Genomic DNA, 23,453 nt, shown 5'->3' on the forward strand with positions numbered 1-23,453 from the left:
CCTACGAAGATATCGGAGCAATCCGAGCCTTTCTGTGAAAGATACGGCGTTTCGTAGTTACGGAATTCTTTAAAACAACTTTTCGTACAAAGTTTGGAAATCAATGCTTTCGAAGACATAATGGTTCATACCTCATCACAACATACATAAGAATGCCAAGAAATATATATAAGGATCATAACGTACTCGGATTTCGAATTTGGAATTTCCTCGAGGCTCGTGATATAGCCTATTGAAAACTAAGGCATGCCAAAAGAAAGAAGGGTTGCGCTTTACATACCTTTAGCGTTTAGTCGTATTATAACTTGTACTTGCTGCCCAATGGTACTTATCCTATATCAAGATATCAAGAGCTATGATTAGTCTACGAGGGAATTCAATATGTATTTTAACGTTAACAATCCCTTTCTAACATTTAGACGACGTTTCGTTCGCATTCAATCCAACTAGCACTACAAACTAATATTGCTAATCATACTTTCAAGTATCAATCCGAACTTGTTTAAACATGACTTAAGGGGACATTGGACAGCTTGTACATCATTCAAAACAGTCCCATACTCACGGCCAAACAGCACACACAACATTACCATTTTCAATTCGCAATTTTCCAACTTCAACTACAACGACAACAACACGTTTACAACATTACTTATACGATTATTGGAACTGTTTTAGCATCATATTTATTCTTACAACAGCCCACAAACCATTTCAATTTCAACTTGAATCATTAAACTTCACTTTCACTATACGTTCATAACAACAATCAACATTCAACATGCACTAATTTACCCCCTCCATGAAAACAGTCCACGGTTTGGATTGTTTTTATACTTCAACATAAATCATTTCTTTTACACCTCAATTCACATATTCATAAGGCATACGATATACCACAATGTCCATAACAACAACAATTAAAACATGGCACAAAACAGTCCACTAATTCCTTTAAATCAGCCCCCTACACGGCTTCAACACAACCACAACAACTTCATGATTTTCATTCATTTATCCATACTACAACACATTCAATTCATTCCCAATACATGTACAAGAAGATTGAGCATTATTCCATCTAAGTCTATAGCACACGGCCCACCTCAACTTCAAGAAAAACAGTCCAATACCAACATGCAACATCATAAACATTCAATTCACCACAAAAACGCATGAGAAGGGATCAATTCTTACCTTGACAATCTAACTTTTCAACTTGGCTAGAATTTGATGACTTGAACTAATACTTGTCCTTGTTGCTCCAATGGTTACTCCACGTTGCTATACACCTTTATAAGGGTTGAAACACTTGAAGAAAATATATTTTTTGAATCTACTTGGAGAACCCAAATCTGGCCGTGAGCTATAGGAGCTTGTATGGCATGTTTATGGTTTCTCCTTCACTTGAAACTTAATGGTGAATGTGTAGAACACTTTAGGGACTTATTGGTAAGAGAAAAATAGAAGGGCTGGCCGTGCTATGGTGGTGGAACTGCCATGGCTGGCCGTGGCTCTCTCTCTCCTTCACTTGGTGAAGATGAGAGCCTCTCTCTCTCTAAGTTCACTTTGTCTAGTTGGGAAATGAGTTGTGGCTGAACTTTTGGTCAACAAGGAGACCATTTTGCTGCCCAAGAGGGTCTTACATGTTCCCCCAACTAAGCATGGGCAAAAATCTGATTTTGTCATGTGTTTGTGGGGCCCACACGGCCACTAGTGAAAAATTTGTGAACATTTAAGTCTTAATCCCCACTCAGCCCAATTTGCATCGTCCATATCTCCTTATCCCGACATCATTTTGACGAGCGGTTTGTTGCGTTGAAAACTAGACTCAATGAACTTCATTTTAGGCTTTTGAAACATCTTAAAACTCCTCATATACTAGGAGATATGCCTCCTACAATATAGACTAAAATCGGGTCCGAGATTTTACTGAAGTTGTTCCGATTCATTTGGTTTAACTTCTAATCCTCTTCCAACCTCATGTAACCTCTTATACATACATATACACACTTATATACATCAATAAAAAATCCATATACACGTCTCGAAGGGTCCAGAGAATCACAATAACCTTAAACATAACTAGAGAACTCACAAAGCTTTGACGAAACTCCAATCGCAAAAGTATATTCATATCTTTTGTCCATCCTCTATATCATTACTAATAATCTCAAATACTTTAAAAGGTCACTCGCATTACCTCATATACATATTCATAGCGCGATTTCAAATCCTTTAGGTAACCGTGTCACCTTGGGATACTTAAGGAAACCATATATATATAACTATATTCTTACTAACTCGATTAACTTTCCTTGAACCTTCTTAACTCATTCTTTCTTGTTTTAATACAAGTAGCACGGATTATTATGGAGTGTAACAACCACCCACCCCCACCCCCAACTACCCCACTCCTCTGCCACCCACCCCCACCACCCACAACAACTCACCCCCACCCTCATCCCACACTACCCACCCCTACCCACTACCCCTCACCACCACCCAACCCAACCCCCACAACCACTCACCCCCACCCTACTACCCACTACCCCCTCTCATCTCACAATCACCCACCTCACACCACCCACCTCTCCCCCACCCACTACCTACTTATTTTTTTAAGTTCCTATTTTATTCTTTACCAGAGTTTTATTAATATATAAAAATTATTTCTAATTAAGAGTTAAGGGTATTTTAGTAAACTTACAAGTTATTATACAGTACCATACAATCAAACCAAGTAATACAAATATTATTAAACCACAACAAACGATACAATCTATCCAAACATTATATTCATTAATACAGTACAATACAATACAACATCATACTATACCATACCATACCATACATTAATGAACCATGGGAAACAACCATCCAAACAGAGGGTTAATTCAATTAATGTTTTTTTTTAAGTCATTTAGATTTTCAAGAAACTTATCCCAACTACCATTAAATGAGATTGAAAAAAAAAAAACTAACCAGTTCGCTGGCGGCAACAGCGAGCAAGGTGGTGAGAAAATGCGAGAAGGGTTTTGTGTATTTGTTGATACAGAGCCCGTTTGGATTAGCGGGAAAAAAAATTATTTTTTAAGTGCCGAAAGTTATTTTATAAATTAGTTTAGAAGTAACAGTAGTATTGCAATTAATAGAAAAATATAAGGAATAAAAGGGTAAAGTTATTGGTCAAACCAAAATAGCTTTAAAGCCCAAAAAATAAATTGAGATTGAGCAACTTCTAGGTTTTGGCTTATGTTAAGCACTTTTTAACTTAATTTAAGCTGATTTATATTTTGTCAAACATTCAAATAAGTTAAAAAATGGCTTATAAGCTGGTTTGACCAACTTATAAGTCAATCCAAACGGGCTCATATTTAGGATTTTCGATCGCATGAGGTCGAAAATCTTAAGTCAGATTTGACCAATTTTGATTAAGATTTTCGATCTCATGTGATCGAAAATCCTAAATAATTTTTTATTTTTATGTAATTAGATATTTCCAAAATTAATTTATTATAAGTTTTAATTTGTTCTGGAAAACATTTCGACCTCATGAGGTCAAAATGATATTTTCAGTTTGTTAATCGACCTCGTGTGGTCGAAATCTGTTAAAAAAATTCAGAAAATTTCGACCACATGAGATCGAAATTTTTTGATCAAAAAATACTATTTTTTTAGTAGTGAGCTATAAGACATAAATGTGTTTAAAAAATACACTTTGGACGAGTTTAAGTGTTTATTTGGTCAGTCCGTAAGTTTATATGTCTATCTTACAAAACATGTCACGTTTAGGGGCTATCTAGGTATAAGCCTTAAAATTCTAAGCTCTTAAGGTGAGCTGTAACTCATAATAACCAATGGTGGAGCCACATATAGCCGAGGGTGTTCATCCGAACCCCCTCGGCGGAAAAAAACACTATTTTTATAAGGTTAAAATTATTTTTTTATGTATATATAGTAGATGTTGAACCCCTTAGGCTTCTTCGTATGTTTACTTTTTTATATTTTGAATCCCCTCGGCGGAAATTCTGGCTCCGCCATTAATAATAACCTTATTGTTTTTGGCACGGTGAAGTGTTGACTAATAATAGAATAAGTTAGTTCATTCCATTCTTTACGTTGTTATATCAAGTTTGAGCTGCAAATATAAATTTAGTAGTTCCTGTTAAAGTGCCTCTGAACTCAACTGTGATTGAACAAGAATGAGATGAGAAATAGTCTGCCTCATGAATTGTAATGAATGAGCTGATACATCCAAAAAAATGTGATCAGTTAAGAGAGTTTTAACTTTTTGAGAAGTATATTAATCAGTTGGTCAGCTAATCTCAGCTCCAAATTGTTTTATTTATCGAGCCAATTTCAAGATTGAAGAAGCTCGTAATATATAAGAAAAGCTCCCCTCAAAGCTATAAGAAAATGCGTGATCTTAGTTCCTGCAGCCCCATTGATATGCAAGTAGTAGCTTTTTTTATTTTCATTTCTTAGGACACGGTTAGACCAAGTTTTAGGACTCTATGATCTAGTTGTTCCTATTTTAGAAATTTCGAATTAGAAGCTAGAGAGAATATACGTACGTCATTGATCAGCTGAATTTCGGTAAGCATAAAGAAATACAGTCATGTTACTCGTTGTCATAATCACTTTTGATTTATTTTATTTAGCAGAAATGTTAGGAGATGGTTCTTGAAGCCAAAATCCACAATTTCAAACAACACCAAGAATACGGTAAATACCGGATACGAGACAAACCGGAGGAACGAAGTCGGAGGAAGGAATGGGAATGGGGTGGCGATGCCGTTCGCCCTTGACCGGGATAATGCTTGGGCCGGAGCTGGGCATGAACACCGGCAGGCCTGCCTTCGACGTCGTTAGAACATCCCGACCCGATAACCCGAGCATTCGTGGCCGTTAGTCCGAGTAGCCGTTGGTCCGTGTGACCGATGTATGCGGGCCACGCGCTAGTAGCGTCCTGCCATAGTCAACTACCTACCTTGCGTGTGTCAGACGGCGCCATCAGTCCAATCCCACTAAATCCGTGCAGAACTGTCCTAGTTTCTATTATTCTATTAGTTTCCATTGTATGAGAACCCATGGAGGTGACACTATAAATAGGGCATATCCTCCTCCTTCAAGGGGGTTGGCTCCTTTACTTTTCAAGAACACTTGTAATAAAGAAGCTCATATATACAATCTCTCTCTCAATATCTGATTCGGCCAAAGCCACTTGTTTCCATTTATATTGTGTTTCTTCCATCAAGTATTCAACATAGCTTCTAAATGTCCATGTCCATAGCAAACTAAGCAAATTACTGTTATAATCCGTTTTATTACTACATACTCATACACTTGTTTTCCACTATCAAATATACATCAAGATCCAAACACATATCCCATACCCGCGTACAAATTCAATTGGTTTCCCGAATCCGGGGTAAACACACCCAATGAATAAATAAAATATTAAGCCCATATACATGGTCTATTCTTGTTTATTCTCTGCTTCATTCAATCATAAAATCATAGTGCGCTTCTAATGCTTTAGTGGGTATACAGAACTTTCGGCTGTATATACTCACACTAACACTAACATTATTCCCACTTGCTCCTCCCTCTGATAAATCTAATCATGTCCTGTTATAAATAAAGTCATCATTATATATAACTTGAACTTTCTATTGTAGAATCCTTGATGTTAAAAGTTACTCTTAAAACTTGTAGTTAGTGGAGCAGCATAGACTATATAGTAAACAAAACATGAGAAGAAAATGCTGCCGTGCTGACGAAACAGTGCAATGGCTGCCACTAAAACATTCTCTTGTTTGCTGTACTCCATGATACTAGTATAAAAATGTTCCAGTCTATTACTATATTAATACAACTCATATATAAAACTAAATTGCCTCCAAGTTCTTGATTGGTGCATTTCCTAATAGACTGATAGACTTGACCCTTTTTCTTTTACACTCTAAAATTAATCGGATTCAAGTTCCAGACAGCAATGTCATCCTCTTTGATTGTATTTTTGATCCTATCTATGCTACTAAACACAGGTGCTAGTGTCAACTTCACTGATGTATTCCAGTCCAGTTGGGCAGCTGACCATATTGCTGTTGTAGGTGACCAAGTTAGTCTCAGCCTTGACAATACTTCTGGTAAGACTGCATTCATTCACTTAATATCTACTTCCTAGCATTTTATTATATTGTCTATTCAAGGCAATATGATTATAATGTGTGTTCATATTCACAAAGGCTGCGGTTTTAAGTCGAAGATCAAATATTTGTTTGGGAAAGCTAGCGCGCAGATCAAACTAGTTGAGGGAGATTCAGCTGGAACAGTCATTGCCTTTTATGTACGTGATCAAACCAAATATTCACCATCATGACACATATATATTGTTTCTTCAAAATATAACTAACATTGATTGGAAATATGTGGCATCAGATGTCATCAGAAGGAGCTAATCACGACGAACTGGACTTTGAATTTCTTGGGAATGTTTCAGGAGAACCATACCTAGTACAAACAAATATTTACTTGAATGGTACGGGAGATCGAGAGCTGAGGCATAATCTTTGGTTCGATCCAACTACAGACTTCCACACTTACTCTTTCTTCTGGAATCATCATACTATCATGTAAGTAGTTATTACTAATTCAACCGTCCCTAAATATGTTTGAGCTTTTCATTAGATAATATATAGACGGGTTACAACTCTATCAATGTTGTTTGTAGAGGTGCAACTGCTAGAGTTCATTATTTTAGAATTTTATACCGTCAGTATATATAAGTTAAATCTACTACTAACAATGAAGAAGTTTACCTGACACGCGACTTTTTTGCAGCTTTTCAGTTGATGAGATTCCAATTAGAGTGTTTCAAAACAAGGAGAAAAAAGGCGTGCCATACCCGAAAAATCAAGGCATGGGAATCTATGGGTCGTTGTGGAATGCAGATGATTGGGCTACACAAGGAGGAAGAGTGAAGACAAACTGGAGCCACTCTCCATTTGTTACAGCATTTCGATCGTTCGAGATCGATGCTTGTGATTTGTCTGGAGAGGACATAGCTGCTGCAGGTGCAAAATGTGGTAAGTTGGCACAATTTTTGTGGGATAAGCCAGCCATGAAGGGGCTGGAAAAGAGCAAAAAGCGCCAATTCAAAATGGTACAATCAAAGTACTTGGTGTATGATTACTGTAAGGACACAGCAAGATTCACTCAAATGCCTAAAGAGTGCTTGCACTAGAGACACCAACCACTATTCTAGCAATGTCAATGTCTCAATTCGTTCCTGTCTCACGCAATTTAAGTTTTTGAAATTCATATGGTCCAATTTGCTTGATCTTATTTTCTTTTTAGCTTGTTATGTGGTCTAACGATTCAGACAATTAGGTCGTCAAATAATCATGTTCAAAAGACTGTTTGAATCCAAGCCTAACCATTAGTCTCCACTTGAATTTTTGCTTTTCTTCTTTTTAACAATTAACTTTGCAGAAAATCGATGCTGGCAAGCCAAATTAAAAGATTAATTTAGTTTGCCTTTCACAAAAAAAGTGCATAAGTTATATTCAAATGCGGGAATAAACTAATGACATATTACAACGACATATCCAGCTCTGATACCAAGATTTGTGGGGTCCAGACCCACAATTTTTGACTTTGTCAAAAGAAGAAAAATTTGGCACCGGCCAAATTGCAGAGTTTGTCAAAAAGTGATACCAATTCATGGGGTCCAGACCCACAATTTTTGACTTTGCCAAAGGAAGAAAAATTTGGCACCGACCAAATTGCAGAGTTTGTCAAAAAGAATTGCAAAAAGGTTGAATTTGGCACCGGCCAAATTAAATGCAAGGTTGAAGAATTGGCACAGGCCAATTAATGCCAAGAGGAAAAATTGCACACTCCATCCCTATAAATAGGGAGCTCTCTTTCAGTTTAATTACACACCAAAATCTCAGACAATACATATGAGTAAGAGCAAAGTGAGGTATACCATAGACTGTGTAAGAAAATAGTCTGTGAAGAAAAATAGAGTGTGAGTGATATTGTAGTGAGGTGGAAAAATCAAAAGAGTTTTTTTTTTCTTTTTGAGTGTGTAGTGGTCTTTGGAGTATTTATACTCGTGACTACACAGTGTAAAATTCCTTACTATAGTGATATCAGCTGCTCCTCTTGGCCGTGGTTTTTCCCTTATTCAAAAGGGTTTCCACGTAAAATCTTGGTGTCATTATTGCTGCATTTTATTCTTGCTGATTTAATCATAAGTTAGTGTTCCGCGTTTATCACTAATACCGTGAATATTATTTTTACGGATCTATTTTATTCCCAACACCTCTAAGGAGGGTAGGATGTACGCAGACCTTACCTACCCTTATATCGATAGACCCTCGGTAGTTAGGATTGCAAGACAAATAAGACAGTAAAATATCAAGATACAAATCAAATAAAACAACAAAAATTAATGACAGATTATTTAGTGAAAATGCTTTTAGTGGTAGATGTTTGGTTCATTCAGCGATATATAAGATATAATACAAACATGTGTTTGGGTTTTTACTAAATAAACTTTTGTTGTAATTTTAACCTTGGTTTTGTCAAAGGACTTTCTGGAAAGAGTTTTGGAAAAGAACATCTTTATCATTTTATTTATTATATATCCTAGAATTAGTAATTTAGAAATGTTATCCTACATTGAATGTATATAAAAATAAATAAAATTATCAGCTTATATTATACAGTAATAAAAAATTATACTGAAGATCCGAGATTATCATTTCAACCAAAGGAACCCTTTTACTACGTCATGTTGAGAAAAGGATAAAATTGGGCCTCTAACATTTGGACGACCCAAGCAGAATATACCATTATCCTACCCGCCTTAAATCGTTTTAGACTCTGCCATCTCTCCTCTAGACAAACATACAAATGAAAGAGAGCAACAGAATACAAAAACCACAAGTAAAACGATGAGTCCAGTCCATCTAAGCAGCATTTCTCAGCAACCCTTTTCTCCATTCCTCCTTAATTTTCATTCCAGTTCCAAACCCATTAACGATACAAGAATCAAAGCATCATCATCATCAGGAAAAGCCGAAAAGAAGATAGAAATTCGAGTTTGCACAAACAGGACGTGCAGGAAACAAGGTTCCTTAGACACCCTTCAAGTTTTATCTGGAATTTCCCCTCCCTTTGTAACCGTTAACTCATGTGGTTGTCTTAGCAATTGTGGTGCTGGACCAAACATCGTCGTTTTACCTGATGCTCTATTTGTCAAGCATTGTGGTACTTCTACTCGAGCTGCTGAGATTATGGCGTTTCTATGTCTTGGTAGGGATGACGTGGAAGGGGAAAGTAGGAAAAGCTTGGAAGCCTTAGCTTTGAGGAAAAGAGCTGAGGATGAAATGGGTAATGGTAATTTTTCTGAGGCCCATTGTTTACTTTCTCAGGTGTGTACTTTCTAGTACTAGTGGTTTCATATTGGGATTTTTTTTTTCATTTTTGGCCCGTGGCCCGTAGGTCGAAAGTAATTACGGGCGCTAGCTAAAATATATAAAACCTATACACTGATTATGTATATTGTATGTATACTTTTACTTAATATACAAAACATGTACATTTGCTAGCTGTTATTCTTTTGAGCGATCCAAAAATGTAATTGTACCTTTCATATTTATACTGAATCAAGTTGTGAGATTGACCATTGAGATTTTTGGACGTCTTAACTGGATTGAGTGCGTTGGAATGAATATCAATGCGTCACTTGTCACTGGTTAGTGTAATTAATTTCAGACCGTCGAAGTATTTCATGATATAAATGGTGAAGTAACTAAAATAGAAAAAGAGAATTGTCATTGATTCACATAATCGACATACAGATGGCACGGTTTATCAGAAGCTTGAGGTGTAAATGTTCGAATCAACTTTCCCTTTCAAGGTCTTATACATTATAACATTTGAACTTTTCAAGGTAATTGAATCGAAGAATTTCTTACTATCAGAGAGATACTTATGGCCAAGGCAGAAAGATTGCTATACTTTAGAACTCTAAAAGCCTAGATGAGACCTGTATTATGAGGACATTTTCCCCCAAGGCCTAGGCTTTGCAGCCAATTCATTATCTAGTCTGCCTCATGAAAGCTCTTTCTTTCAGATGTCAATCAATGGAATTTTACTTTTTAAAACATTTCCAATTCGCCTTGCGGAATTGAAGTACTGTATTTGCTATTGAGCGGGTGAGAATGAGAAAATTCTAAGCTGTAGATACCAGTTCATTCACGAGTGACAGACTTGTGTTTCATGAGAACCAGAAAGAAACTGTAAATCTCTTAATACATTTCTTTTTCTTCGTGAGAGCCAGAAAGAAATTGTATATCTCTTAATACATATCTTTTTCGCTAGTGCACTAGGATTTCTGCTAGAGGATAAGTAATCTGTAGCTTTCTACACCCAATGGTGTACCTAAGGGTCAATGAAGTTAAAATGGATCTCGAGATCATTGTTTCAGTTCCATCAGAGGCAACAAAAGTTTTGTGATCTCTTCCCATCATTCTAAGTACTGGTAGGTATAGTTGCCCGGTACTTGTGCCGGTGAGCTGTAATACATACCAATCAAAGTGCATGCAAGCTGATCCGGGCACCATCGTTAATCAAAAAAGAAAAAATCTCCAGCTTTCTGACAACACTAAGTAGTTTGGCTGGATTAATTTGAACCTCATTGTCCCTCGCGTAGTGCATCAGAATACAAAACAGTTCCTATTGAGGCATTCACTATCCTTTCGCTATAAGTTAGTTAAAGTGTTAACAAATGAAGCTAAATACTTTCTCTATTTCTATGTTGCCATCATTACTCATATTTTAGCTTTACAAGTCTCATTTAGATACGTCCTGTACTTTGTATCTAATACAAGATTGGTGCCTAAGGGCACTGATGTTGCCATTTCCTTGTGCAGGCTATTGATCTAAAACCGTTTGGAGGTGTTCATATTATGCTCAAAGACAGGTTTGTTATGTTTAAAATCAGTTGGGACTTTCTTTAATCAAATAAATCAGAAGGATACACTAAATCTCTTCGTTATTCGCATGATTGTCTTTCAATTTTTTACGAAAGCAACCATCATCATTCGGTCTCTTATTTTGGTTTTTGGCTTCCTTTCTGATTAATTTACTGAGTTTATCTTAAAGTCATTTGAAAAATTCTTGGATCACTATATTTTGTTCCAGCATCCAAATTTATATTTAATAATTTGTCACTAATGCCTTGTTGTCTAGATGGTCAGAATGCATGTGAACAAGAAGATGCTGAAATAAGTGTCTTCATCCAGGTCTGCTGCGGAGTTGGCAATGGGAAATTTGGCTGAGGCACTTGAAGATGCTAAGGAAGCGTTAACTATTGCTTCCAACTATCCTGAAGTAATTTGATTATTTGTTTACTTCTGCTACACTATGCATGAAAAGCCTTTTTTGCACCGAAACTTGAAATTTTTTTGTGCTTAAACTTGACAAGCTCACATTAGCTTTTTTAACCATGAGGTTACAATCCCCTTCATTTCCACTTCACAATACAGCAGATAGAACATATGATTGCATAAATATTAATCATAATATCTGTACTCTCTTTCTGCAATTAGTTATTAGTTTGCGAACTAGGAAGAGAACCAGTGGCGGGAAATATTAAGGGGGTTAAAAAATACGAAGAAGTAATACACGAAGAAGTCCAGGGGATTCAACATCTACTATATATACATAAAAAATAATTGTAATCTTGTATATACAGTGTAATTTTCCGCCGAAGGAGGTTCGGATGAACCCCCTCAACCCTACCCTAGCTCCCCCCCTCAAGAAAACATTAAATTACTATATCTACTTCTAACCCCTCCTTGCAAATACTTATTAGATCTGATTTTTACAGGGTTATATCTGCCAAGGTGATGCTTTGATGACTTTGGATCAAATTGATGCAGCCGAGAGGTCATACTCCATGGCTTTAGAGTTAGATCCATCCATCCGTCGTTCAAAATCTTTCAAGGTGCAATACATGTTTGTTGTGGTTCTACAGTAGAATTATTAACTTTTTGCTTCTGCATTGCAAATCATATGACTTAATCTTATTTTGAAGGTCAACTTCCTTGCATTTAACTTTTGGCAACACCAAACAATAATAAAGAATTTCTTAAGCCAATGAAGGTGCTATTTGAGAAGTAATAGAAATCTGATATAGTTCATCTGGTTGTAGTTCAAATCCGGTTATAACATGTTAGAAGTCTTTAGTCTAGCCAGTTGTGTCAATAACTAAAGAGCCTGTTTGGATGGGCTTAAAAAAAGCAGCTTATAAGCCGGAAAAAAATAAGTTGGGGTAGCCCAACTTATTTTTTTGGCTTATAAGCTGCTTTTTTTAAGCTAAGCCAAACGGGCCCAATTATTTTTTTGGGCTCATTTTAAGCACAAAATGGCTTATAAGCTAGCCAGCCAAACACTCACAAAAGCTGAAAACAGCTTATAAGCTGATAAGCTGTTTTCAGCAACTTATAAGCTAAGCCAAACGGGCTCTAAATAAACTTCTCCTTCAATAGGTAATATCTTTGTAACTGATAGTCTGGTTCCAATAAGATAAGACTGGAAAAGCACAAATTGGCAGATCGTAAAATTGCCGCCAATGTTGAGGAACAAAACAACTTTAAGCTTTATATTCCCTGGTAAAACTGAAATGATTTACCAAGTTATGAATTTGCTTCAAGGTGCTAGGAAAAAAAAATCTAAAGATTTATATTTCACACAGAATAAAATTGTGGCATGCCCATGAAAGGGTCTCGCAGTTTTTTGTGATTATGGTAGTACACTTCATGTTTTTCTGTATACAGAGAGATCTGCTCAGGCACACCACAAAGCTAATCCATGTGGAGGGCGGTGTTTGTTAGTAAAATACTTTAGGCCAAAGTCATAGATGGACCCCTGAACTTGTTCTGATTTTTCATTTAGACCCCCCAACTGAGGGTCGTACCATATGAACCCTTCAAGACAAATGTTAATGTGCCATTTAAACACAAAATAAATATGCATTCACACGCAAAAATAACAAATGAGACGGAGCCACGTGGATTTTAGCTTTAAAAAATAAAAATAAAAGGATTTTACAAACCAAAAAAAAAAAAAAAGTAAAAACAAAAATAGTCAACTTCTTCAGCCCCCCCCCCCCCCCGGACCCCTCTCCTCTTCTTCAGCCCCCCACCGCCCCTCTCCTTCCTCTCTTTTTCTTCTTCCTCCACTAGCCATCCGTCGTCCTCCCACTCCCAACTAATTCTTTTCCTTCTAAACAATTTACTTTAAAAAACAATAAACATCAATAGCAGCAGCAGGAAGAAAGAGGAAAAGCAAGAAAAGTAAAGGGGTGTGTTTGGATGAAGGGTTTTTTTTTGTGTGTTTATTTCAAAGGACTATTGATTTTTTTGGTCCATTAATGGAGAAATCATGGACTATTGATTTTTTTGGTCCATTAAGGGCTCGAATCTGCTGTATTTGAACAAAGCAAAAGAGAAGAGCGACGCCGGCGGTGGCGGTGGAATCCGGCTTCACCGGAAAAAATTGACAACGGCTGCGGTGGATTCCGGCTTCGGATCGGGGAGGAGGGTGGGCTGGGTTTTAGGATTTTTTTTTAAATGTTTTTTTTATTAGTTAAATTGTTTTAAAATAAGTTTTTTCTTATAATTATTTTTTTAATGATTAAAAAATTTAAAAAGGAAAAAATTGGCATCTCACGCCCTTTTAGAGCAGTGCATTGCACGCGCTTTGCCACCTCAATAATTGTGTTTAAATGGCACATTAACAGTTGTCTTGAAGGGTTCATATGGTACGACCCTCAGTTGGGGGGTCTAAATGAAAAATCAGGACAAGTTCAGGGGTCCATCTATGACTTTGGCCAATACTTTATAAGCTATCAAAATCCAAACTGAATACTGTACTATATTACAAGAAAGAATTATAGACCTGAAGTAAATCTGTCAGCTGAGACACATGCATGCACACAGGTGACATGCTGTGAAGCTATTGTAGTGAACTAGTTGGTCCTCGCAAGATCTACTTTTTCACAACTGATGTATCGTCCTTAATATTTCAGGCTCGGATTGCAAAGCTTAAGGAGAAACTTGTTGCAAATTCAGCATGAGGAACCTGCTTGTATGTTTTACTAATTAGGATCTCTGTCAACATAATTTGCCTATCGTATGTAGGTATTGCTGATGTAGAATATGTTCCAAGTATGCCAAGTCTATAGATGTGAACCACCACTGATATAAATGATTCCTTGTGTTGTAGTGCATTGTCTTAGTTTGACATTGTATACAGAATAAACTGTACAGAGAAGATTGTTTTGTTCATTGCCTAGATTGTTTTGTTTATTGACTACTGGCTGGTCTGTTAAATATATACATCAATAAAGTCAATTTTCACTTACACGCTATCGGAGTAGCTTACCATCCTTGTAGAAATTATCAATATGTGATTAGGGCAGAAATTGAAGTTTTCTTCATATGTCATTCATATCCTGCTAAAAGGTTGGAGTAGAACATACAAAATACAAGAGTTCAAGTCTCTCTCTACTCAAATTACCGGTATACTAGTAAAGTAATAATTTCAATATAGTAAATATTTTGATTGCCTGTCATCAGCAATAAGCTGTGTTGAAATTAGGTCCACAAAAGAAGATATCAAACTTCTTGACCCTATCCCACAACTTAGGAACCTTCTTCCTAACTTCAACATTAGCATTAACTTGCTGGTCACCGCCTTTTTTCAGAGTTCCAAAACTAAAGCTCCTAGTAATCCCAGCAACAACATCTTCAGGAACTTTAAAGCAATATTTCAGGCTAACTTCTCTTTTAACCTTCATTGATTTGGACCTACGCGTCTTCTCTTCTTCATGCTTCACAAGCTGATCATAATACTCCTTGTTCCTCTTCTCCAACCCGTATATTTGCCCTTGAAGATCCTCAATCTTTCGACTTAGCATGCAAACCCTATGATCCTCCCTCATCTTTAATATGCACCTCGCAAGCTCAGCAGCCTTCCTCTTCATGAACAAAGATTCTGAAGACACCGCTTTGTTTTCCTCCATCAACGTAGCCACCTTGTATCCCAATCTAGCATTCTCATTTAACAGAATTAACCTCTCTGATTCCATCACATCCAGTAAGCTTTTCTGCAACTCTATCTTCCTTGATGACTCATTGTCTTGCCTTTCCACTTGGTTAAGCTCGTCTAAGACGAAATCATAGTCCACATTTCTGATAACCAAGTCAGCAACAATCATTTCAACATCAAATTTGTCCGGTTTTGAAGGTGGGAAGGAAGGCTGATATGATAATGAACTCTCAGCATCAGAATCAATCATCTCTCCACCATTGTCTTCCTCGTCATAGGTACCATTTTCGCTGAAAGTTAATGATGGAATTGGAGAAGAATAGCGACAATGATTATGGTTCTTGGCAAGTGCTTGGCAGTAGCGATCTGCTAAAGAGACATAGCTGTTGTAGAGTTCTTGAAGTAAGGCCAAGAGTTGTGGCCGTTTCTGGTAATAGGCGTCTGCGCGTTCTGCAAAACTGTCAGGGCTGTCTTTTTCTGGAATTTTAAGAGCCACCTTCTTCATCTTCTCATCCAAATCTAATGAGAACAAAAACACCCAAATTCAATAGACATAAATATATTTTAATGATCCGATTTTATTTGACAGTTGAAGAATTTAGAATTTGAAATTTGAACTGCATAGCACATTGTTTTCATCTTTAGCCCATGTCTTGGCCATGTGTAGATAGTGACAAATTTGGACGTACATGAAAATGAAATCACTATTTGAATATTGTCATCAGTAGTTTGAATTCGAAAAATCCCACTGCTCCATGTTTCATTAATTCAACCCATTGTGACTTCCAAGAATTTAAGAGGATCACTATGATATGCAGCAAAAACTACGTTCACCTCAATTGCAAGCAAACGATGAAGATAGTGTTCATGAAACCACAATTCCGAGTCCACGAGATCCAGAACAAGAATTTTCATAATTAAAGATGTTTTTTTTGTCGTTGAACACGAAATTACTAATTAAAAACAGTAAAGTAATGATCTTTCACAATGTTACATTTGGCTGATCCATATGAACAGTATATATTACTCAACTATCTCAAACATAAACCTTAAGACTCAAATTCTTGTCTAACAAGTTCTGTCTAGTTGAATAGTTTCTTTTTTAACACTACTTTTCTCATATTTCTATGGAGAAATTCATTTGAGCAAAATAAAAATAAACAATAAATTAGTGATTTTGTGTTCAAAGAAAACATAAATGGAGTTGTTAAAAAAGAATTAGTAAAAGATTACTTCAAATTCACTCCAGAAATTTTATGAGACCCTGTTAACCCATTTATTCCTTTAAAAAGATAATAATGAACAAATACTTATTTTAAGCCAGAGATAAAAGGTAAAAAAACCTCTTTTTGGTTTTTGTAGCTTGAATTGTTAGAACGTTCCATCAAGAAAAAACGTCTAGTCTTTTTAAGTGTACAACATCCAACTAGCATCCATACCCTAATTTCAACACTTTCCTTAAAGAGGTAGTCATTACAAGTCAAAATAAAACCTTATATGATCTTGTGAACCAAGCACATGATTTCGTACTTAGAATTACAAACAACATTTTAAACAGCATTGGATTCTAGTACCCAAAAGAAATATGGTTGTTCTGATCCAGCAAAAGGATAAAAGCTACTACTACTCTTCTAAGGTACAGATATGATTCAGATTAAAGCAGAAAAGATTCTGTAAAGAAAACAAAAAATCGTTTTCATCCTGCAACACGGCATCGACCAAAAGTAAATAAAATCGGTCCCCTATTTCTCCCTCCATTTGAAAACGATTTTTAGTATTCAAATTTTAAAAACTTAAATAAAAGTTATGCAATATTCTCAAGCCTTTAGGTAGAACAAATGCAAGAGACATAAATAACAAAAGGACACAGCTTTTTTGAAACTTTCTAGCTCTACTATTATTCATAACTGAGAAAGAAAGTGACATTTCATATCAGTATGATACCCTATTCCCATAACCCTTCAAAAAGAAAGGTAAACACTTACTCATTTTTTCTAGGGAAAGAAATGTTCAAATCATAATGGACCCCATCCCCCTACAATCAATGCCTCTCTGTCCATTCTTTCGAACATAAAAGTCTTGAATTTTCAACTTATGTTCTTTACTACCACAACAACAATTAAACAGACGAAGGTACAATTTTAATTTACTTAAGTTTTGAACATAAAATATTGGAAAACTCATTTCTCTTGTGGGTCTGAAGAGTAATAATTATTTTCACATCACAAATTCTAATCTTGCCACAACAAAAATATGGTCTATAAGTGAAGGAGAATAAAGGTATGTGTCGGCCACCCTTTGGATTTTTTTGGTTGTATAAAACTAAGCCCCCCTTTGATCATATTTTTTTTCTTCATTTTTTTCAACATTTTTTAAAAACTATTATTTGTATATACATTGGACCGACATTTGACAAAAAAATTAAGACGAGCTTTTCAAATGAAAAATCATTTAAAATTACAACAATTCAAATTAAATACATGTCTCAACACAATTTCAATTTCCAACTTAACTTCAAATACTACATTTTCTATGTCCAAATGCCTACTAATAAACCTCAAATAATTTTTAGACACAACTAATATAAGAGGTAAAAAAAGATCATAGATATATGAATGATTTACCAGCAACAGTGCAAAGAAGCCAAGAGGGTCTACTGAAGCTTTTCCTTTTTGTATGATATGAAGAACCCATTGAAGAAGCTGGACTTAACTCCTTTTTCTCTACCTTCTGTTTTGCTTTCATTTCAACAGGTAAAATAGCACCCTACACTATTCAAAAAGGCCTTCACATTAGAAATAATGTTTCCACTTTCAACTCTTTCATCAAGTAATGATAAGCAAATTAGGCCCTGTTGCAGTTTCCATGAAGACATGGAAATAGAAATGCACAGTACACTTTATGATCAAATTAAGGTATCCTATGCAAAAAGAATAGAATAGAATAGAATAGAAGCAACATAATAGCAGTACAGAAGCACAAGAATATTTATACATATAAATGCAGATAACAAAGTTAAAAGATCGTTTAAGCAACTTAGAATGTAAATACTAAATATTCGTATTAAATGCCACTATGTATCACACAATTTTCCTTAATGTAGCTTTAAGCAGCTTACCACTTAACATTCCTAGAAGGTATTATCTGAGTTTGAGAACAATGATAAAGTTGAAACCATGAAGAAAAACACAAAAGTGAAAAGAAAATAAAAAAAAGATTTTGCTTCAAGAACAACGTTTATTCAAAGGATTCTGAAAACTGTAGAACCAGTTTTAAGCATGGATTAACAGATAACAGAGAGAAAAAAAAATTACATTTGAGTGATGGAAACAGAGAAAGCTTACTTAACTTGATATCATTGATCACTACAAAAAAAAAATACTAATAACAGATTAAGAGATATACTTACCTCAAAGACACAAACAAGTTGATGCTACTAAAAAACTTGGGGATCCAAATGCATGTTTAGGCGGAGTTGCAAATCCAAATGTTTATAGAGAATAAAAGGTTAATCTTTTTAAAAGTGATTGTGGTCTTTTGGGCCTTTTTCTGTTTTCTTGGGTTTTGTGGGACAATTTATTGGGTTAGGGAAGAGAAGTCAAATAGTTTCTTGCTGATAAAGCCCGCACACGACGATTTGATTTTTGACCAATCAGTAGCTGCCACGTTTAAGTCCGTATTTTGCATTTAATGCAAGCTGCTGGGAACAGAGTTGATGGACAGGTCAATTGGTCAAGGAGGTGTTCTCAGTTCTACAGGCTACAGCTACTAGCTACACTCCTATGTTTGAAAAAAAAAAAAAATGACTCTCCCATATAGTTCCGTACTTGTATTCGAGTGGTTAATCAAGATTTGCATTGCGTAAGATAGAGCCCGCTTGTATTGGCTTATAAGTTGCTGATTTCAGTTTTTTTTTTTTGTTTGGCTGGCCAGTTTATAAGTCGTTTTGTACTTAAAATAAGCTTAAAAAAATAATTAAACCCGTTTGACTTAGCTTATCTAAAGTTATTTTCAGCTTATAAACTGTTTTTTTAAGTCCATCCACACAGGCTCATAAGAGTTTTACTAATTAAAGAAGGAATAGTTCTCTATTATGTACTCTTTCCGGTTCGAAAAGAATGTCCACTTAATCATTTTCATACACCTTAAGAAAATATTAATTACTAGATAAAAATATATAATTTAACTAACCTACTCCTAATTAAATAAATATTAAATTTGATCACTTCATAGACAAATCTAAAATAATAAAGGTAACTCTAACGGTTATATTTGAGGGTAGCAAAATTAGCCTGTATAACCGTGACCTGCCCGGCAAACCCATTTGACCTCCCTAGTTATGTTCTAACCGGACAAAAGAGAATCAATACCCGCAAAAGTGTCTACAGTAACTGTTACATCCCGCGTTTTCACAAGTTGGAAGACATATGAGTTCAATGACATTAGTAACGGAATAAGTTTGATGAATTTTGAAACTGTTATATATGGTTTTGATATGGTATTTTCTTTTAAGTAAACCCCTTTTAGTAAATATTTGATAAGTATAATTTTCTATAGTTATTACTGTTACTACTTCTGGGATACATTTTTAATTATGTGTGCGGTATGAGGACATTTAGAAATGAGATTTTATTTGTTATGGGTACATAAATTATTTCCTCTTATGAAAATCTATCTTTTTCTATTATGAGAATTATTGAGGAATACGTATGATAGATATTAATATCTGCACCATTGCTATATTATTACCATATGAATACTACGTTACCAATTAGATATAGTGATTACTAGATGAAAATATAGAAGGAAACATATGGTGCTTTTTGTTTACAAGTGTAACAGATAGAAATTCTTTTTAGTTGGAAAATATGTATTATATATTAAATGTTAAGTGGGACAGCAAGGAAGGAATAGCTACTATTAAAAAGTGTAGTGACTACGTGGATTAATGGTAGGCATTCATTTTAGTAAATATAAGGAACATTACATTGATAGGATAAGTGTTTCGTACTATTAGTGCGTGAATTTGTTAAATTCCACACTTTTGTGCATTGGATTTGTCGTAAGTTAATTGACATAAGTTCACGGACAATATTATGTGTAACAAGTGATAAGTAAGTGTCGTGGAGGTTAAACGAATCGGAGAAAATAAGTTTTGTCAAAGTTTAGAAATTGAACAAGTTATAACGAACTATATGGAATTTTAGTCACATTCAAGTATGCAAATAAAGAGATCATGGTATAAAAGTTTGAGGTCCCGAAATTATTTAAGACTCGAAAGTGAATGACGGTGATTGGAAATAATATTTTGTGTGTACAAAAAGGGACTGTGGACTACTGCTACATCACATGATCATGACAATGAATATGAAGTGTATTAAAAATGATTACTTTTTAAATAAATTGAGATCAAAAAATTCGATGATCACCACAAATAAAGTGACCAGATGTATAAGCCGTGTAAGTGTTATCTACACTTAATCTCTTAAGGTGCAAATAATATAAGTGGAAGGGGAGGGGGCTTAGGTGTCAAGTTTATAGTGCAAGCGTGCAAAAAGTTTGCCAGCAAGCACCACTAAGTATGTACTTATTTATTAAAATAGCAAATCAACATATGAGGCTACATTTCATTTGGATACTAATCCTTGTGAGGAACAAGACACCAAAAACGTACAACAACCTCCCTAGATTCATCAAGCAATGCATAGCACAAATTCATACGTATTGCAAAAACGTTTTCGGCCCTTTAAGGAAAACAATATTCCATTCTTGTTCAAGAATTAGTAGGAGCAAGAGTTGTTCTTGGAGAGCTCAAGTAAATGTTGTTGATGAATATATCAAGTGAGGTATGATGTCCTCTCCTACAGTTGCAAGATTAAATCAGCAACGTGAATTCTTTTGGCAAGCATCAACGTGTTTTATTCTATTTTAGGCGGATTGGAGGTTTCTTCGAACTGAAGAAAGGTGGAAGAAGAGTAGTTAACGGAATATAAGGTAATAATTCTCCTTTCCTTGATATATTTAAATTCATCCCTCTCATAGCTAAATTGCGAGATGGGAACTACGAAATTAATTGCGGGAATCGGATAAGTTATTATTGTTGTTATGTGGACTGTTTTGGAGTGTATTTTTTTGAGTGGTGGTGGATGGAATTTTACGTATTTAGCTTGGGCACGTTGTAGTTGATGTTGTGTTGTTGAGTTGGAGGAATTGAAAATATAACTGTATCCATATGTTGTTGTTGGTATTTCTGTGTCAACAGGAGAGCAATTGAAAATTTTGATTAGGTGAAAATATAGGGGAAGTGTTGCCGGATTTTCGCTAAATTTTAGATAATAGAAAATCTTAAACAAGAATATGTATAAGATGGAATATAAGTTCGATAAGAAATAGGCTATGGATTTGTAGACTAGATAATATAGTTACTAACAATAACGTTACTCTTATATAAATAGGCTAAAAGAGCGACGAGACGAACGAGTTACGAATAGCCGCTAACAGGTATGTAAAGCAACCTCCTTTCTTTTTGGCATGTCTTAGTTTTCATAGGCTAAATTAGAGCCTTAAGGAAAATTCTAAATCCGAAATCCGAGCATGTTATGATCCGTATATGTTCTTTGGCACTCTTATGTATGACTTGATGAAATATGAACCTTTACGTATTCGAAAAATCGCTTTTCGAACTTTGCGCAAAAAAAAAAAAAGATTTCACTTTAAAGAACTTCGAAATTTTATCTTTCACATAAATGCTTGGATTGCTTTTATAAAGGTTTGCATTACGTATAACGAGTATGTTTTCCATAAGCGGGCCCGACTTGGGTAAATTTCCGTCCGTGGGTCCCGCGACTTTCCTTTATGTAATTCGGGAACTTTTGAAAGAATTTGTTAAGACTATTATTTCGATTTTCAAATATGATCATTTTACTTATGTTTGAATTTATGATAATGATTTTATGCATATGACTACTCACGACTCTATTCGTGCACTTTGTTATTTTCTTCGCCAAGTCCCGGGCCGGTTCTGTTATCGTGCGCGCTTTGATATACTCCGGAGTTATGCTGTGTTTATGGTTCATCGAGCTACTCGCAAAAGAGGGTCGGGTTCCACATATATTTGGTGTTATGCTGTGTATGGCGTTATGTTGTGATGTGATATGTGACGGGGATACGGAGATTTGAAACATTCTGGTGTTATGCTGTGTTATGGCGCCATCGACGGGCGGGCGACCATATTCTTCTGTACCCTACGCATGACTTACATATTTTTGAAAGTAAACAAATTTTGATATGTTGGATTTATACTTATGTTCTGTACTACTATTTCGTTTATGCCTCAGATTTGTTTCTGTATTTTCTGCTTTGCATACTCAGTACATATTTCGTACTGACCCTTTTCTTCGGGGGGCTGCGTTTCATGCCCGCAGGTACAGACGCACAGTTTGGTGATCCACCAGTTTAGGACACCCTCTTTCGCTGTTTGGAGTGCTCATCTTATTCCGGAGCCTACATTTTGGTATATATACTTGTTTGATGCATATGTATATATTTGTTCAGGGGTACGGCGGGGCCCTGTTCCGCCATATGATCTGTTTGGTCTGTTTAGAGGTCTGTAGACGTATTTGTGGGTGTGTGTGCCTACTTCTGTACAGATGTGTTTGTATGACCCTGTTCGTTATGGCAGCCTTGTCGGCGTGCACTTTGTATATGTTTTGGGCCGTTGCGCCATCTGTTAGCCTTGCCGGCTTTTTGATATAAGTATATGTATATGTTTGCGTTGAAATGTGTCCGATACAGTTTGACATAGTTTGAGACGGCATATAGTGTTTATGGTCGTATATGCTATTTGGATGTGATCAGATATGGATAGGTATGTCAGGGTGCCCAAGTAGGGCACCAGTCACGGCCTACGGGGTTGAGTCGTGACAGTAACATCCTATATGCGTGTCATTATTTTCAACCTTGAGATTACATAGTATACTATGGTAAGATTTTATATAGAGCTTTTCTTCGTAAAATTAACTCCTATTGTAAAGATCATGCTTACAATAATAATTATCGTGAGAATGAAAAAGATTTTTATCTCTTAGCAATGCAGTCCTGGTCCTACTATTACGTGTCTATTGCTCGAATACTGGGGCAGGTGAATGTCATCAGATTAATGTTGTTTAAAGGACTTATAAGAGATCGATCGAATCCGTGATTTGTTGTCAAAAAGGAGTCTACGTGTCTCGCGTCGCACGTTTCCTTCAACCTAAGACTGAGCTCCAAAACAAGTTAATGTCCATCTCTCTACTGCCTTTGACATTGGGGAATTT

General features: G+C 35.7%; 3 protein-coding genes and 1 long non-coding RNA gene across 5 annotated transcripts; 3 read left to right on the top strand and 1 right to left on the bottom strand.

Moving 5' to 3' along the window:
• The first annotated feature begins 6,001 nt into the window (after nt 1-6,001).
• Nucleotides 6,002-7,316, top strand: LOC132634147 (xyloglucan endotransglucosylase protein 6-like). The gene is made up of 4 exons (XM_060350444.1): nt 6,002-6,155; nt 6,255-6,355; nt 6,448-6,641; nt 6,850-7,316. The coding sequence occupies exons 1-4, from the start codon at nt 6,002-6,004 to the stop codon at nt 7,250-7,252; spliced, it is 852 nt and encodes a 283-aa protein (XP_060206427.1). The 3' UTR covers nt 7,253-7,316.
• A 1,500-nt stretch (nt 7,317-8,816) lies between these two features.
• On the top strand, nt 8,817-14,403 carry LOC132632392 (uncharacterized). The gene is made up of 5 exons (XM_060348316.1): nt 8,817-9,452; nt 10,956-11,005; nt 11,328-11,415; nt 11,915-12,031; nt 14,117-14,403. The coding sequence occupies exons 1-5, from the start codon at nt 8,973-8,975 to the stop codon at nt 14,162-14,164; spliced, it is 783 nt and encodes a 260-aa protein (XP_060204299.1). The 5' UTR covers nt 8,817-8,972; the 3' UTR covers nt 14,165-14,403.
• A 97-nt stretch (nt 14,404-14,500) lies between these two features.
• On the bottom strand, nt 14,501-18,779 carry LOC132632391 (kinase-interacting family protein-like). Of its 2 annotated transcripts, none has more exons than XM_060348315.1 (3): nt 18,548-18,779; nt 17,763-17,909; nt 14,501-15,657 (listed from the first exon to the last, which is right to left on the bottom strand). In XM_060348315.1, the coding sequence occupies exons 2-3, from the start codon at nt 17,881-17,883 to the stop codon at nt 14,663-14,665; spliced, it is 1,116 nt and encodes a 371-aa protein (XP_060204298.1). In that variant the 5' UTR covers nt 17,884-17,909; nt 18,548-18,779; the 3' UTR covers nt 14,501-14,662. The 2 variants fall into 2 exon arrangements, with proteins under 2 accessions (XP_060204298.1, XP_060204297.1); XM_060348314.1 differs by having other exon boundaries at nt 17,763-17,904; nt 18,548-18,774.
• Nucleotides 18,780-20,672: 1,893 nt separating this feature from the next.
• LOC132632394 (uncharacterized) lies at nt 20,673-22,918 on the top strand. Its single transcript, XR_009579369.1, has 3 exons — nt 20,673-21,132; nt 21,594-21,639; nt 22,563-22,918. It is a non-coding gene; the product is annotated as an uncharacterized LOC132632394 (long non-coding RNA).
• Nucleotides 22,919-23,453: the final 535 nt, after the last annotated feature.

The sequence above is a fragment of the Lycium barbarum genome, chromosome 3, assembly GCF_019175385.1.
Source record: "Lycium barbarum isolate Lr01 chromosome 3, ASM1917538v2, whole genome shotgun sequence".
NCBI lineage: Eukaryota > Viridiplantae > Streptophyta > Magnoliopsida > Solanales > Solanaceae > Lycium > Lycium barbarum.